This window comes from Nelumbo lutea, chromosome 8 (genome assembly GCF_056320005.1).
Source record: "Nelumbo lutea isolate HS-2025 chromosome 8, American lotus-T2T, whole genome shotgun sequence".
NCBI classification, from domain to species: Eukaryota; Viridiplantae; Streptophyta; class Magnoliopsida; order Proteales; family Nelumbonaceae; genus Nelumbo; species Nelumbo lutea.
In genome coordinates, this window is record NC_142691.1 from 21,713,152 (window position 1) to 21,728,643 (window position 15,492).

Genomic DNA, 15,492 nt, shown 5'->3' on the forward strand with positions numbered 1-15,492 from the left:
AAATGGTGCAAACCCCTGAATTTCCCACCACTTCATACAACTTTGCTTCTTTGAAAAATAACTAAAAGATAAAACAAAAGGCACCAAAAATATCAGCTCTTCCTTGCATTTATACTCTAAAAAAAATACTGGACCCTTCTCAATGAGCAACCATATAAACTTTCAGGAATAAACATTTAATTATCTATTCACAAAGAAAACAATAATCACTTAATCCTACTGGTAAGTTGACACTTTAAATACTTACAAGTATCAGATTGTTGTCCAATCTTTGACATGTCCCAAACCTAAACCAAAAGAAGAAACTTAATAAACTTTAGGAACCTAAGCATTTTTCCATAAATTATGAAGAAGAAAAGCAGTACCTTTACTGATGAGTCTGAGAATCCACCAGCAACCAAGGATCCATCATGTGATATTGATGAACAATTTAAACTAAAAAAATTTGAAGAGTCAGTACTGGAACAGAAATAGAAGTCAAGAGTGCTAGAAATAGTTGATAAATATTTAATTCAGCTAAGAATGGATGACCAGTACCCATTATGTGTATTAATGAATGTATAGAAGCTGACTGATGGCAGGGCCAAGCTACCCAACTGTACACGGTTCCTTAGGTCCTCAAGAATAGAATGCTCAACTTCTGTTGGTCTGGGAAAGGGCAATAAATAATGAGGATTTCAACAGCATATATAGAAACCTCAGCTAATGATCATTAATGTCTATGTATGTACTCGTTTGCCCGAAATAGCATAAAATCCATTAAAAGATAATTAAACATCAAACAGTTCAAATTTATTTATCCATATCCTATTGACTCTTAAGACATGCAGAAATATTGACGACACGAAAAAAAACCAAGGCAATGGAGTCTCATGTGATACCACCAGTTTCTATATTAAACAAATGTCACAAATAATATCTAGGTTAGCTACTTAGTTCTTTCCCATTTTCATATAATAACAGTAACAATTAACACAAATTGATGAAAAAAATTCCTTAGGTATTCCAGTTTCTATATATGAAATCTGGCCAATAAGCATGTCCTATCAATGATGGCGACTGAATTTTACCATACAAAGCATTAAAACAGAAATTCTGGGCAATTTGGTTAAAACCATCTGCAAAGCTTTGGCATGTCCTATTTATTTGCTGGCACATCCTAAAACACCAAAAAAAAAAAAAAAAAAAATTGCCCCAACCTGGATTCGACAACTAAAACAAAAGAATTGTAATGGACACAGAAAAATTGCTCAGAAAATATCCTCATGAACAAGAGGATCCAATGCCCTGCCTAGAATCAGGCACAGTACATAGACAATCAGCAACCCCAAATAACAAATACCCATAGCTAATGCAGGTGGAAGGGCTCATCCCCCAGGAGAGAGAGAGAGAGAGAGAGAGAGAGAAACAGATATGACTCCTCCATTTCTTGCAAGGCTGTCAGGAAACACATTAGCATAGTTCTCAAGGCAACACCAAGGCAACTAGGTGGTTTTCAAACATCGCCTCGCCCAAACGCCATGTAAATTTTGTACAAGTCACAGACACCCAGTCAGTTAGGCACACACCTAGGCGACTAGGCAGGCACCTAGATCCAAGACACATTAATACATTTGTTTTTATTTTCAGGTCAGAATCAAATAGAAGAGGGAGAGCTGCCCAATCAGATTCATTTCATACACAGTCCAACTCCAACCTGTAGCTACATAACCAAAAAGGACATCTTAACAACTTTTCAGTTTTCAGTCCAACCTGGACCACTTAATCTTCTTCTTAACCTCTTCATTTTCAGCCCTTTTTTCTTCCTTTTCGTTGGTTTTTCCTCTTCATTTTCTTCTGTCTTTTCCATACGTTGTTTGTGTGATTTTTTTGGAATAATACAGGGGCTCCGCCCTCTTCTTTTCTTCTTCATTTTCCTGCATTCTTTTCACCCTTTTTGCTTCTCCAAAGGTGGTATGCAAAAAGGACTCTGCTCCTTTTTGTATCAGCCCACATTGGTCTTTTTTCTTTTTTTTTTGAGAAAAGGTTTACTGAGATTGGTCGATTCTCAACAGTTACAAAGAATTTCCCATCTGAATTCAACATCTCAAAGCATGGCAGGATAGCTTTGTTTCCTAAATGAAGTATGTGATGGCTTTGCTGATACAGGAAAACTAGGGAATAAACTAGTTGATACACCCATTGATTTGAATAACAAAATAAATCCTCAAGAAGAGTTAAAAATTATGTCCTCCCAATATCTTGTAAAATTCTCATATTTCAGCCCCACAAAATCCCTAAACATTGTTGCCCAGTTGACCAATGTCCTTCGAATTTTTCCTTCAGCATCCGAATGGATGAACTTTTTCCATCAGGGATACAACAATTTCTTTTTTTTTTTCTAAACAACAAGGAGCAAAAAGAAAGGGATTCCATAGAATGGTTCCTCAAGTACAGAACCCTCTAACAGGCTTTTTCTTATTGATATCTACATTATACCATATATTATCCACGTCATTTCTATGGAAAAATCAAATGGAAATAGAGAACATGGAGATTACATTTCAGGCAATGAAAGCTCTGGTTTAACCCGGGGAGCCATGGATACAATATTAGTCTCAGAACGAATGCTTTTTCCTGTTGTACCAACAACTTTGTCCTTTTTCAACTTCTTGACTGAAGCACCTTGCTTGCCTCCATCCACTGATTTCTTCTGAGAAAGAGGAAAGGGAAAAGATGTTATAATAAATATAAGCTCCCAATGTGGAACATTTAGATGAGAAGTCATATGGTGCTGAAAACAACATAAAGGAAAGAAAATGTAATACAAAGAAAATACAGGATGGAGAAGTCATGAAACACGTGAAGAAGCAATCACAGTACCTTGTTCTCTTCCACTTCTCCCTCTTTGGTTTCTCCTTCAGGCTTTTCAGAATCTGACATCAAAGCCCCTGCCTTCTCTAGACGCTCTTCTAAGGAATCTTCAAGCAACTAAGGAAAAACATATGGTAACTGATAAAATTTTGGCAATGAACAATCCTCAGACCAATATAAAGCACACACTTCCATCAGAAACAGGAATATTTCCTAAATAGATAAATAAGATATGGTTTACTCTTAGCATGGAAAACAAGGGCAAAAGGAGACAAATAAAAAATGACATAGCAGTCTTATAACACATCATATTTATCCAAGAAGTTAATTACAGAAAATCTTTAACCATAATCATAATAAGGATTCAAAAAACACAATTTCAAGGAACCTAGAGAAGCTTAGAAAGCTTAGACACCAAAAATCAGAAATCCAGTCTGACATGTGACATCCAATCCAATTAACCCAGAATCGGATGATCTGTTTACATAATTGGATCAGATTTTGGATTTTACGAACTGCATCCGATTAATAATTGTATCAGATGCAGATTTAACTCCATCTGATCTGATTAAAAATCCGAAACCGATTATATTACAATATATAAATTTATATATATATATATATATATATATAATAAATCCAACATGTCATATTTAGATGTGTTCATGGGCCGGGCTTTGGGCCAGAAATTATAACAAAAGCTAAGCCCAAGCTATATATATATATATATATATATAGAGAGAGAGAGAGAGAGAGAGATATAGATATAGATATAGATATATACACACACACCGTAGTATTTGAATCCAATCCAAGATCTTCAAATCCAATTGGATTTGGATTTCAGTTGTCATTAATCAGACCAGATTTGGCTGTTGCTGAATCTGATCCATTTACAGCCCTACTGAACACTGTACAAGAATGAATTATGATGTGATTATATTTCCTTTACCTGAATGTCACTTTTGGAACCGCAGATCCGCATCTGCCTAAATACCAACAAGATTGGTTCATATTGAATAAAAGTTCCAATGTCATTCTTTTCTAATTCTAGTCACCGTAGGATTTGAATCCAACCCAAGATCTTCAAATCCAATTGGATTTGGATTTCAGTTGTCATTAATCAGACCAGATTTGGCTGTTGCTGAATCTGATCCATTTACAGCCCTACTGAACACTGCACAAGAATGAATTATGATGTAATTATAGTTCCTTTTCCTGAATGTCACTTTTGGAACCGCAGATCCGCATCTGCCTAAATACCAACAAGATTGGTTCATATTGAATAAAAATTCCAATGTCATTTTTTTCTAATTCTAGTTTAAAAGTCCAAAGAATAAGTGCTTGATTAAGCAAAACCCAACATTCTTAGAGTTATGATCATTGACCAGTTGCTTAGTGGGGATTCTTCTTCTGTCTTCATAGAACATTTGAACAAAAAAGAGAATGTTATCCAATACCAACTACTGTTTTTTTTTTTTTGATAACGAAACACCAACTACTGTAACATATTATTAGTTATTAACATAGCCTCCCCTAAAGGACATTTCCCCAATATTCAACAAAAGAATTAGACAAAACTAAGATTGCCCTTAAAAGTGCATAAAAAGCAGCAATTAGTTGGCTTTCCTGACTCACCCCCCAACGTATTTCCTTCTGGTTTATCAGCTTAGATGTATCTTGGCTGCTTCCAAGCAGGGTTACCACATCGGCATCATCAGAAATTGTGCTTGGTTGACCAGGTGAAACTGTCAAAGGATGATTAGAATTTAGAAGTGAATATGCCGAGTTAAGCATTTAGAAAAAAAAAGAAAAGAAAAGAAAACAGCCAAAAATTAAAACTGAAGAAATTCAATCTACATAATCTTGTTACATTTTATTACAACTCATTTATAAATGCTATCAAATTGCAGATGACTTAAATCAAAAAAAAAAAATGCATGAGACATTGTACCTTCAAAATTAATATGCTCATTGATTATTCCAAGAATAGTAATCGACTGTGATTTCTGTAGATATTGCACAAGAAGTTCGTACGAGTACTGATGAGAAAAATAAGTCAGTATCTGGAACTTCTAGAGAAAACACAGACAATTTTATCTTTTTTTTTTGAGAGAGAGAAAGAGAAAGGTAATGTATTATAAACAGCAAAAAAAGATATACAAATCCCTGCTCAAAAAGAAATTGAAGCAAGGGAAGGAAACTAAAGAGATTATTACACTTCTGATCTAGATACAAAAAGATTTCTATGGTCAAAAAAAGAACTGAAAGATATATACTTTAGCTGTCTATGCACTGCAGTCCATGAGTAAATTCTTCCCCATAAGTTTTTTAAAATTGTATCCTCCGTATTGTATTTGTTTTCAAAGATTCTCCTATTTCTCTCCAACCAAATAGACCAAATCACTGCTGCCGGAATCACTTCCCACAAAACTCTCCCTCTCTTGGACAGACCCTTAAGCTTCCACCACCACAACAAGGAGACCAGGTCCTTTGGGAAACAGAAGCTAACTTTGAACAGCCCCAAAGCTTTCCCCCAGATCATACTAGCAATCTTACAGTGAATGAAAAGATTCTCTGCATTTACTGAAGCTAAGCTACATCTGCTTGGCTCCACCACTAATCCCCTTTTTGCCAATGAGTCTGCTGTCAGGCATTTTCCAAGAGTGGTTGTCCATAACAAAAAAAGCTACTTTAGGTGGAACAACAGACTTCCGAACTCTCTGCTCTGGGAGATTCCCTTCCTCCTCTCTGTTTAAACTTTTATAGGAGTTAACAGAGAAAACCCCCGAGTGATCTCCCACCCAGATTCTTCTATCTGGCCTAGAGAAATCTGGTCAGAAAGAACTAAGGGCTTGCATAAACTCCATCCAGTGGGCTATTTCCCAATCATTCAGGTTTCTTCTGAAAGTGGGACACCGGTCTCCTGTAACTCTATCATGGGAACCTCATCCAGCAAAGGTTAAAGATTAAAGAAAATGACAAGTGTATGAGTCTGCACCTACTGGAACAAATAAGAATCTGCTCTTACAGATACAGATCCACAATAGAAACCAATATAAAGTAATATTCCTGAGCGTCTTAATTGCACTGATGTGTATTGATGTATGTTATAAAATATCATCATAATACATACATATGCCTCAACACCCAAAAGTAAACAAGAAGGGATTGGCCTAAAAAAAGTTGAACAAAAAAAGAATTCTAAATAAAAATTTATTGAAAAAATAATACAAATTCCAGTAAATGTTACCTTGTCTAGTTATTTAGTAATATCATATATAGGTCTATAGAAGATATAATATAAGGTGAGGTATAAAGATGATTCAAAACAGAGTGAGCATTTGACCTAACTAGAGAGTCCCCTGTCCAACAGATGATTTGGACCAGTATCAGAATTCCTTTGCATGCTAAAAAAAAATGTAGGACCATCTAGCAAGGTTTTCTACATAACCTGATTAGGAAACCAAGCCATATTCATATGTGTAGATATATGTCTCATATACACAACCCCTTTCTATGTATACACAAGCGTATGTGTGTGTATAAAGATAGGAGAGGGGGGGGGAGAGAGAGAGAGAGAGAGAGGTTAAAGCATCTACAATTATTTGAGCATTTTGGGTCATACCTTAAAACTAACCTACTAACGAGATCACATCTGCACCCCACAGAGGGTGCCCCACAAACACCCCACATGCACATCTCAGTGTGCATTGGGATTTGGGAACATCCTCCAAAGTTGTCAGTGGGAGATGTTCCCAATACACGGTTGGGATATGCTGTGGGGCATTTGTGGGGTGCAGATGTGAATTCCCTACTGACAGGCACTTCAGTACCAACAATTTAATTTATCTCAAAATATAAAGAGGGGGAGAGAGAGAGAGAGAGAGGGGGAGAAGGGAGAACAAAGTCTTCCAATTAACACTCTTTTGCCTTATCAAATGACAAAAGAATGAGATACAAAATAGAAAACTGAAAAAATATTGCCCCAAAAAAGAAAAAGTAGAAAACTAAAATATCAATGTTTTCTTGGATTTAAAGATCAGATTTAATTATGATACCACATAAAAGCAAAATAAAATCCATATGATGGAGGGCAATTATTTTATATGTTGTCACCAACATCCTAATGTAATTATTCATCTTCTTCTAATAAATAAATAAATAAATAAACATATATATATGCATTTTTATTTATTTAGGAAAGATAATTCACAAACAAGTCTTAACTAAGACAAAAACAATATATTAATCAATACTGACTACCTCTTGCTCTCGGAGGAGATAGCCTCCAAATAACTTGTTCCTCCCAACTCCACCCTGGCAAGGCAATCTGCCAATGAGTTTAGTCGATCATTGGATCCATCTAAATAAGATGTTCACCTAACACTAGTGGTCTAGCCTTATTCCCATGTACTCTATTTTATGTTTGCCCGTCCATGTCGTTTTCTAGTTTTGCATTCATGTGTTTCTGTCTCTCCTCTTCATTTTGGTTTCCTCCCTTCCTTCTAGTGAAGTTAATGTCATTGGTTAAAGTGAAATTTCCATGAATTCTCATAAACTTTGTAACTCCAATTGAAGAGGACCAAATTCAATGTAATCTTCATACCACCAACCACTACTTGTGAGGGGATTACATAGTTTGAGAAGAACTAAAGGAAAAGAGTACCTGACACATCTTTATACTAATTTTGCTCTGCCTCAAAGAATGAGCAAATTCCATCTCCTGGATGGAAGTAATGATTACAACAAAATTAGAAGCTTAACTTCATTAATTTAATTAAAAATATAATGATTCTAAACAAACGTTGAGAACAGTTGATTTAACCTCCAGATGTAAGGGCGAAAGAACACCTTCCAACTTTTGAAGGTCCCTTAAGTGCATCAATTCATGGTCTTCACGAAAGCTATTGAAAAATGCTCGAGCTAGGAAAACAGATAAAGTCAGATCCAAACAAAAACTACTTATCTGAATCAATGCCAAGTTGCCAACAATTTTCAGAAATTACCTTCTTGGGTATGCCCCTTCGCCACAAGATCCATAAAACAATGAATAAATACAGGATAAAGCACACGAAGCAACTCATGCTGCACAATGCAATAAGAATGGTATAAATTCATATAGACATGACAAATGTCTAACAAGAAAGTGCACCTGCACAGCTTTTATCAAGTCTTAAATTGTACAATGTAGCTGTCATTTAACAAGACTTGGTAAAACATCATAAAAAAGACATAGAAGAGCTACATAAGGATGAGGGAATGGAGAACACAAATACATCATATGTCTTCATTTTCATCTACTCCCTTGTTCATTGATATATAAAGAAACTTGCTTTGGAATAACAATCTCAATTATCAGGAGTTAGGGACCATTAGGTAACAGATAAAATTGTTGAACTGAATGGCTTATCGGTTTTTTAGTGAATAAGTTATTAAGTTGTGAGCTCCTTAATGGCTGAAACTAAAGTTGGGTTGATTACCATATTCTGAAATATTTTATTATTGAAGTATTTTATCCACTAAAAGACAAAACAATGAGTAATCAGTTCAGGCACTTTAGCCACTAGAAAATGGCACTTAGAGGCATTATTAATTGAGTGGTGTTCTTAGCTTGTTTCCTTTCTTTCTCTTTTTCCTTGGTGGGGACGAAGTGTGTGGTAAAGTGGGGAGGTTAGGTTCCATGAATAAAAAGGCAAACAAGTTGACAGCAGATAGTTTAGATAGGCAATCTTTGTTCATCTGCAATAATCTTGAGATGTCATGCTCTTTCCCAGTAATGCAGCCTACACCATGATAAAATAAAAGGGAAGTTATAATCTTGTTATGTTTGTGTCTATTAAGATATAGCACTTAGCCCAATCCTTTAGAGAAGGCCATATACCTACACTATATGAGGAATACTGCAACTCTGCAAGTGCAAATTGATCCATTGCACATATACATCTGATTAGCTAGAAGTTCCTTATAAATTATAAAAATCTTTACAAGCAAAGATAACATTATGTTTGTTAAAGATATTCAACTAAGGGCATTTCAATCTTTCCACAGTGAATATATGGGTTGGTTAGTAGTAATTGTGTAGGGGTGATTTTTCTGATCAAACAAAAGCATTTTATTAAAAACGTGTAGGGATAATTTTGTAATTCTAGTTTGCAACTATTACAGTCAATCAGATTAGGATGGCCCTTTTCTTCTCCATGCTATAGTCCTCTTTCCCTTCTTTTTCTTTCACCTCTTCTTTTTTTTATTTCTTTTTGAAGGGCTACACAACGGGGGGTAGCCCACCCTCCAACCCAGGTGCAGACAGGATTCAATCCCAATTCTGTGCTCCGACCAGCAGGAGACCTTACCAACCAGCTGGTTGGCACCTTGCCTTCTCTTCTTTCACCTCTTCTCTTCTTTTCCATTCTCCGTCTCCTATCTAATTTTGCTAGTCTAGCAAGGCTACTTAAGATGGTATCAAAGCCGTAAATAACCAGATCCAACACTTCCTTTTTTTTTTGTGTGTGTGTGTGTGTCTCAAAAGGGGAATCTATTCATTCTTCTTTACTTTTCTTGGGATTGATCTAGGGTCCTCTGGAAGTGTCACTCATCTATTCTCTCTTGCTGGATACAGCAACCAAAATGGTTGGCTGAGGTTACTTTCTTCCCCACAAAGGTAATACCTATGAGCAAGGTTTAAAGTATCAATATGATACTCCCGATACGGAATGTATTGTATCCATATCCATGGCCATGGATACAGAATACGTCATGACTAGATTCTTATATCACAAGTCGTGTGTATCGGCATGATACGCCTCCATATCAGGCCATATCACATTGTATCAGTGGATACAGTCTGATACAGAATCGTATCAGTGTTAGTTTAACAAAACTGTACAATGGCCATTTTTGGATTGTTTTTGAGCTTTAATAAAAATTGTAGATTATAATTATAAAAACTGAAATAAATAATTTAAGATTGAATTTTCCCAAAAATTTAATAAGAACTGAAAGTTATAAAAAAACTATTTTATCAACCTTCAATGATTTATATAAAGAAGAGAATCAATATGTGTTGAGTGGATAAAATTTTGAGTTCTTCCATGCTTATCAATTCAATTTTTGAAATATTCAAGGGTTCAAAGCAGTATCCATGTTGATTGAACCCTAGAAAATGAAGAAAAAATAATAAAAATAGAGTAGTATTTTAACTTGAACTGAATAATTTAGTTTAATAATGTCTATTTTATTATTATAATCTCAAAAGGTTAAAAATATAATAGCAACCAAAAGCACCGTGTAAAAAATATTTTGGCGATTAAGCAAGGCGACCGACCCTCCATAAGCACCTTCTAACCTAGGTATCGCCTTGACAACCATGAATGAAAATTTCTCATTCATACAAGAAAAGGAGAAAAAAGAAAATATATATATATATATATGCAAAAATGCCTTTAAAGAATCCATTAAGTATTGGTATCCAACACATGCCTGACATAGACACATTGTTTATTTAGGAGAGTCCATGCAACATTGCAAAAAATCCATGAAAAATTATGTCTTGGACATGATTTTGATGAAAACAGATGCTATCAAACAGACTTAGTTACCTTATATAGATCCAGTGAGCTATATGTCCATGATCTTAGCTTGCTATATCCATCTTGATACTGTGCTGGACCACTCTCTGATCTGACAAGCAATAGATTCCATCAGAATGGTAAATGCATGTATTGTGATTAAAATCGCCTGGCTTAGACTAACGGGAAAACAATAATACGCCATTGAATTCTAGTTCAAACACTGCCTACAATGTAATAGAATGCAACAGGAGGAGGGAGAGAGAGGAAGAGGGGAAAGAAAGGAAAATAAAGGAAAGAGGCACGCAAGATTCTGCTTGAAACATTGAAACTAAGAAATGAGGAAACAGAATTACAGAAAGGACAAAATTGAGTTAGATGGCTTCATAAATGAGTACAATCCTATGGGTGTTAATGTTAGAACAAGAAAACACTTTAAAGTAGTCCTCTCAGAAGACTTCAAGAAAATCTAAAATGGCCCAAACACATCGTCAGACTAAAAGATGGTGAACCTTAAACACATGAAAGTTCAGTTTTCGGTGCAGTTTCAAGAGATGCTCATAGCAAAGTGAATTTTTTCACTCTGTGTAACTTGCTTTGGAATATATGCATGTAAAAACACAATACAATCATCCTCAAGTTGGTACTGAGTCTTAGTTTCACAGCATTTATATTGCTTCCTATGGAAATTACACAACCGAAGCCATTTTCTTCAACTTTATTAAAATTTCATGGTGAGAATGCTATCTCAAGGTCAGAAGAGCAGAATATTCCAGTACAGGTCGCCTGGTGTAAGAATGCTCCAACCAAGGTGGCCTTCTGTTTGGCTGGCCTGCCTGAAGAGACTCTTTATCAGGGACAATTTGGTTAGAAAAGGGATGCAGTTGACATCCACTAACTGTGTCATCCGTGAGGCTCAAGATGAATCACCTGATGCAGTAGGAGTATAGGGGGTTTATCCTTGAAAGGAAAATTGGCTTGGAACATGGCGCCTGCAGCTGTTAAGCTGTTTTTGGGTGTTTATGGCAGGAAAGAAATGCAAGAGCCTTCAAGAACACGAGAAGCTCTCCCAACACTGTTTTCAGAGAATAGTGGCCAAAATGATGTCATGGCTATCCGTAAACAAATTGTTCAAGGATAGGAATTACGACTCTTTTTTTTTGTACATGAGAATATCTTTTTGTAAAGCAGGGTGGGGGTGGTATAGGACTGCTTGGGCAGTGTTTTATAAATCCCTGTATACAGCATCTTGTTGTACATATTTTTGTTTTCTTTTCGTTCTTTTAATGACATTACACTTTACCTGTTTCACACACACACACACACACACACACACACACACACACACACACACACACCACACACATATATATATATATTAAGGAAGCTGGCTTCTTGGAAATCAAGATTTTCATCTAAGGGGACAGAATTACTTTAATTAAAAGTGTTCTTGCAAGTTTGCCAGCTTATTACATGTTCATCTTCCCTATCCCAGGTGTGGTGGCTGATAGATTGGAAAAATCCATGAGAGATTTTTTGTGGTCAGGTTGGAGGAACTCTAATAAGAACCATTTCGTTATATGGGAGCAGGTTCGCAAGCTGATCAATTGCGGTGGGCTAGGAATTAGAAGGGTGAGGATATTTAATATTTCTCCTCTAGGGCACTGGCTTTGGAGTTTTTTTCTAATAAATGAATGGTAATTTATTCAGACATAATAAGATAATGATACAAAAACAGACTGCCCGAGGAGAGGCACGAGCTGGTACCTCTCCTTACCAACAACAAAGTATTACATTGAGCTCAGAAAAAAAGATTACAGAGCTGCCCAGAATAGAAGTTCCCTTGATACCCCTTGCTTAGCTAACCCATCTGCTATGGCATTAGCTGTTCTACCCACCCACCGAGAATTGACAATCATGCTCCTTGAATACCACTTAATTTTCTCATAATGTCCCTGTAGCACCAAATAACTGAATCTGGATTCTTCAATAAGCAAATTATGAACTCCTAACTGATCTGCAATCTGAATACCTTGTACCACCGCTAGAAGCTCAGCTCTAATACACTGGCGTTGGAGATTCTCTACTGAAGATGATAGTCTTTGGAGGAAATTCATTGTGGATAAGTGTGATCTTCAAAGTAATGGCTGGGATGCAGCTGTCCCTGATTCTCCTTATGGTTGCAGCCTCTGGAAAGGAATTTGCAAGGTTTTTCCCCATTTTATTAAAGGGATAAAGTATAAGGTTAGGTTCTGGAGAGACCCGTGGTGTGATGGTTCATCTTTGAAATCCTTATCTCCTGAACTGTATAGCATTGCCAGTAATAAGAATGCTACAGTTTCTGACTCTTTTGACAATGAAAACAAAGCTTACCCATTTGAGCTCCCTCTTTTTTTTTTTTTTTTTTGATCGGTAACACAGAAAAAATTCATTAAATTAATAGAATGTGTACAACAAGAAGTTGTGGGTAGACAAAGTCCACAATCCACATAAACCCCACTAATTACCATACAGACCCAAGCTTCACCCAACAAAGAAATTCATTAGTTACAAACAAGCCCTAAAGGACCCAAAGGAAATCCCACTATCTATAATATAGCCCAGAACATAGATTGCCTTTGAACTCCTTGCTTAGCTAGACCATCAGCTATGCTATTAGCTGATCTCCTAATCCATCTTATGTAAATTTCCATATCTTTAGAAGCCTGCTTAAAGCGCCTGAACTCATTTCTTAATCTCCAGATTGTTCCTTCCTCTTTTTTCAGCCAGCTTAAACAACTTTTGAGTCCCCTTCAATAATTAACTTGTTTATCCCCAACTCCTTAGCTTTCTCAATACCAAATAATGCTGCCTTCAGTTCTGAATTCACCACATCACCATGCTGGATAGGGCCTGAGAACATGGCAATGATATTTCCATTCTCCTCTCTTATTACCCCACCAATGCCCGATGGGCCAGGGTTTCCCAAACAGCTACCATCAAAGTTTAGTTTCTTCCACCCAACATCCGGAGGAGACCAAAATTCAGATACAATAGGTCTTCTAGAAGCAATGTTTGCAATTGTTCCCATGATCTGAAGAGCAATGTTTGCAATTGTTTCCCATGATCTGAAGAAGTCTTCTGTCTTAAAATCTGCCCTGAAGAAGTAACGGCTCATGCCTCTTTTGAGTTTCCTGTACTGCCTTTTCTGAATTAATAAATTATATTCATTCATCAAAAAAAAAATCTGCAAATATTTTCGAAGTTTTCACCCAATGTGCCACCCTTATGGCTATCACCTTAATCACAGCATCTCTACCTCTTTCCTTATCATCAAATATCCTCAAATTTCTTTCCTCCTAGATTGTCCAAGCCACTGCTGCTCTAGTGCATTTTCCCATCACTTTGCCTCTCCTTTTAGAGCACCTGAATATGTTGGAGCTAAAGAGGATTCCAGCTGCAACCAAATAGAGAGGAAAACCACTCCCAAATAAAGTTAGCAAGAACACTGCCCCTGCTGAGCCACCATGTCCAATAGGTCCTCAAAGAAGTTTCATTACATCTCCATTAAGTTCCTGAAGACTAGGGGTGCAATCAATCCAAGCTAAGCCGAACTTCTGTATGTCTAAGCCAAACTACTGAAGACTCCATCAATCCCTACATTCCCAGGGTTACCCAAACTACAGCCATCAAAGTTCATCTTAATAAAGATGTGTGTAGGAAGGAAGTCAAATATCAATGAATGGAATAGTAAGCCAAAATAGGAATAGATATTAAGCAATTTGCCACCCCCACAACCATTGCTTCTTTTGATGGACTTTTATCTTAAAAACTCTTACATTTCTTTCTTCCCAAGTTGTATGAAACAAGCTACCCAAATCTACTAGGGGAGTCCACATACATCAAAATAATGAATAGAAAAATCTTATATTGCAGATACAAACAAACATGAGATTAGTATTTAGTAAACAAAAGGTGGTTTAGAAACTTGCTCAACAAAGAATTCACATGTGGGGAGAGATACCTATTAACCTTCTCTTATAAATATACTTAAAAGTGATGATTTTAACATATACTACCTCTACAGGCTAGCAATATAAAGAAATTATCAAGGCTTGCAGTTGATAATTAAAACTTTCCGAAAACCATCAGAATAAGCAGCACTAGAGAGAGAGTTTGGTTTTTAAGGGGAGATGAAAGCGTACTCAGTAACAGAAAGGATCTGTTTGTCGGGATCGGTTTGAGAAGCGGAGGAGCTTTTGCTTTGCTCTTCCTGTAGGGCGAGTTCCGTTTGCTTGAAGCCCTTCTTCTTCAGGTATGCAATCACCATTTTCTCGATTTCCTCGTCCTCCATTTCACCGCCAAAAGAATACAAACAGCTACACAAAACCCAGAAGGACAGATCGGCAACTCCAAACTTCTACTCCTCCAGCTCTCCCTCTCTCTCACTCTCTCCCCACCCACAGTGTTTCAGAAAGCTATGACAATGGTTATCCCGTGTCGGGACTCAGAATCGGGGTCGCGGACTGTTTCGCTGGATCGAAATTAACCGAAATCTGAGGAATCCCGGATTTTTAACGCGTATTCTGAGTATTTTCTTCGGATTAGGGCTTCCCGGTCTCATCCCTGACCCGCAGGAATCCCTCATTCCTTGGCAGAAGGCGCGAATTGGGATTTGCGCCTTATATGAGGAGCAGATCCGATCTCGAAGGGCGCACTCTCACACGCACACGGAGCCAAAGAGGCGAACCCACTCAAACGGTCAAACCAGAGTCCCTTGGGCCTCAGCTCAGTCCAGCCGGACCGTTATATCGTTTTATCCGGTCCTGGAAGAAACGCCCGGACGATTTTCAATTTCAACCCGTCTTTACCCAGTCAGTTAGACGAGTGACCCGGTGAGTCAGTCAAAACACCGGTTCACACGCTTCTTTGCAAAAAAAAAAAAAAAACAATGATTCAATGACCCGGCCCCGGGTGGTCACAACTCACAACTCACGAATTTGTCTACTCCATTCATTAGGTGAATAGGTGCAAAAAAAAAAAAAATCATCAGGTTAATAGGTTTTATATTGTTTTATTTTTAAGGGTAAAA

The 15,492-nt window shown here is 36.9% G+C and overlaps 1 protein-coding gene across 3 annotated transcripts in view; it reads right to left on the reverse strand.

Moving 5' to 3' along the window:
* The window catches only part of TAF5 (TBP-associated factor 5), a 40,155-nt gene extending 25,094 nt beyond the window's left edge, over nt 1–15,061 (reverse strand). Inside the window, exons 1-12 of one of the 3 annotated variants that reach the window (XM_088958569.1) lie at nt 14,606–15,061; nt 10,452–10,533; nt 7,863–7,941; nt 7,682–7,779; nt 7,523–7,579; nt 4,808–4,895; nt 4,492–4,601; nt 2,863–2,970; nt 2,541–2,692; nt 538–648; nt 366–435; nt 248–287 (exon numbers count right to left, since the gene is read on the reverse strand). In XM_088958569.1, the coding sequence (XP_088814695.1) occupies nt 248–287; nt 366–435; nt 538–648; nt 2,541–2,692; nt 2,863–2,970; nt 4,492–4,601; nt 4,808–4,895; nt 7,523–7,579; nt 7,682–7,779; nt 7,863–7,941; nt 10,452–10,533; nt 14,606–14,754 (1,144 nt within the window). In that variant the 5' untranslated portion in view covers nt 14,755–15,061. The remainder of the gene's footprint in view (nt 1–247; nt 288–365; nt 436–537; nt 649–2,540; nt 2,693–2,862; nt 2,971–4,491; nt 4,602–4,807; nt 4,896–7,522; nt 7,580–7,681; nt 7,780–7,862; nt 7,942–10,451; nt 10,534–14,605) is intronic. The other 2 variants (XM_088958571.1, XM_088958570.1) reach the window with 2 other exon arrangements.
* Nucleotides 15,062–15,492: the final 431 nt, after the last annotated feature.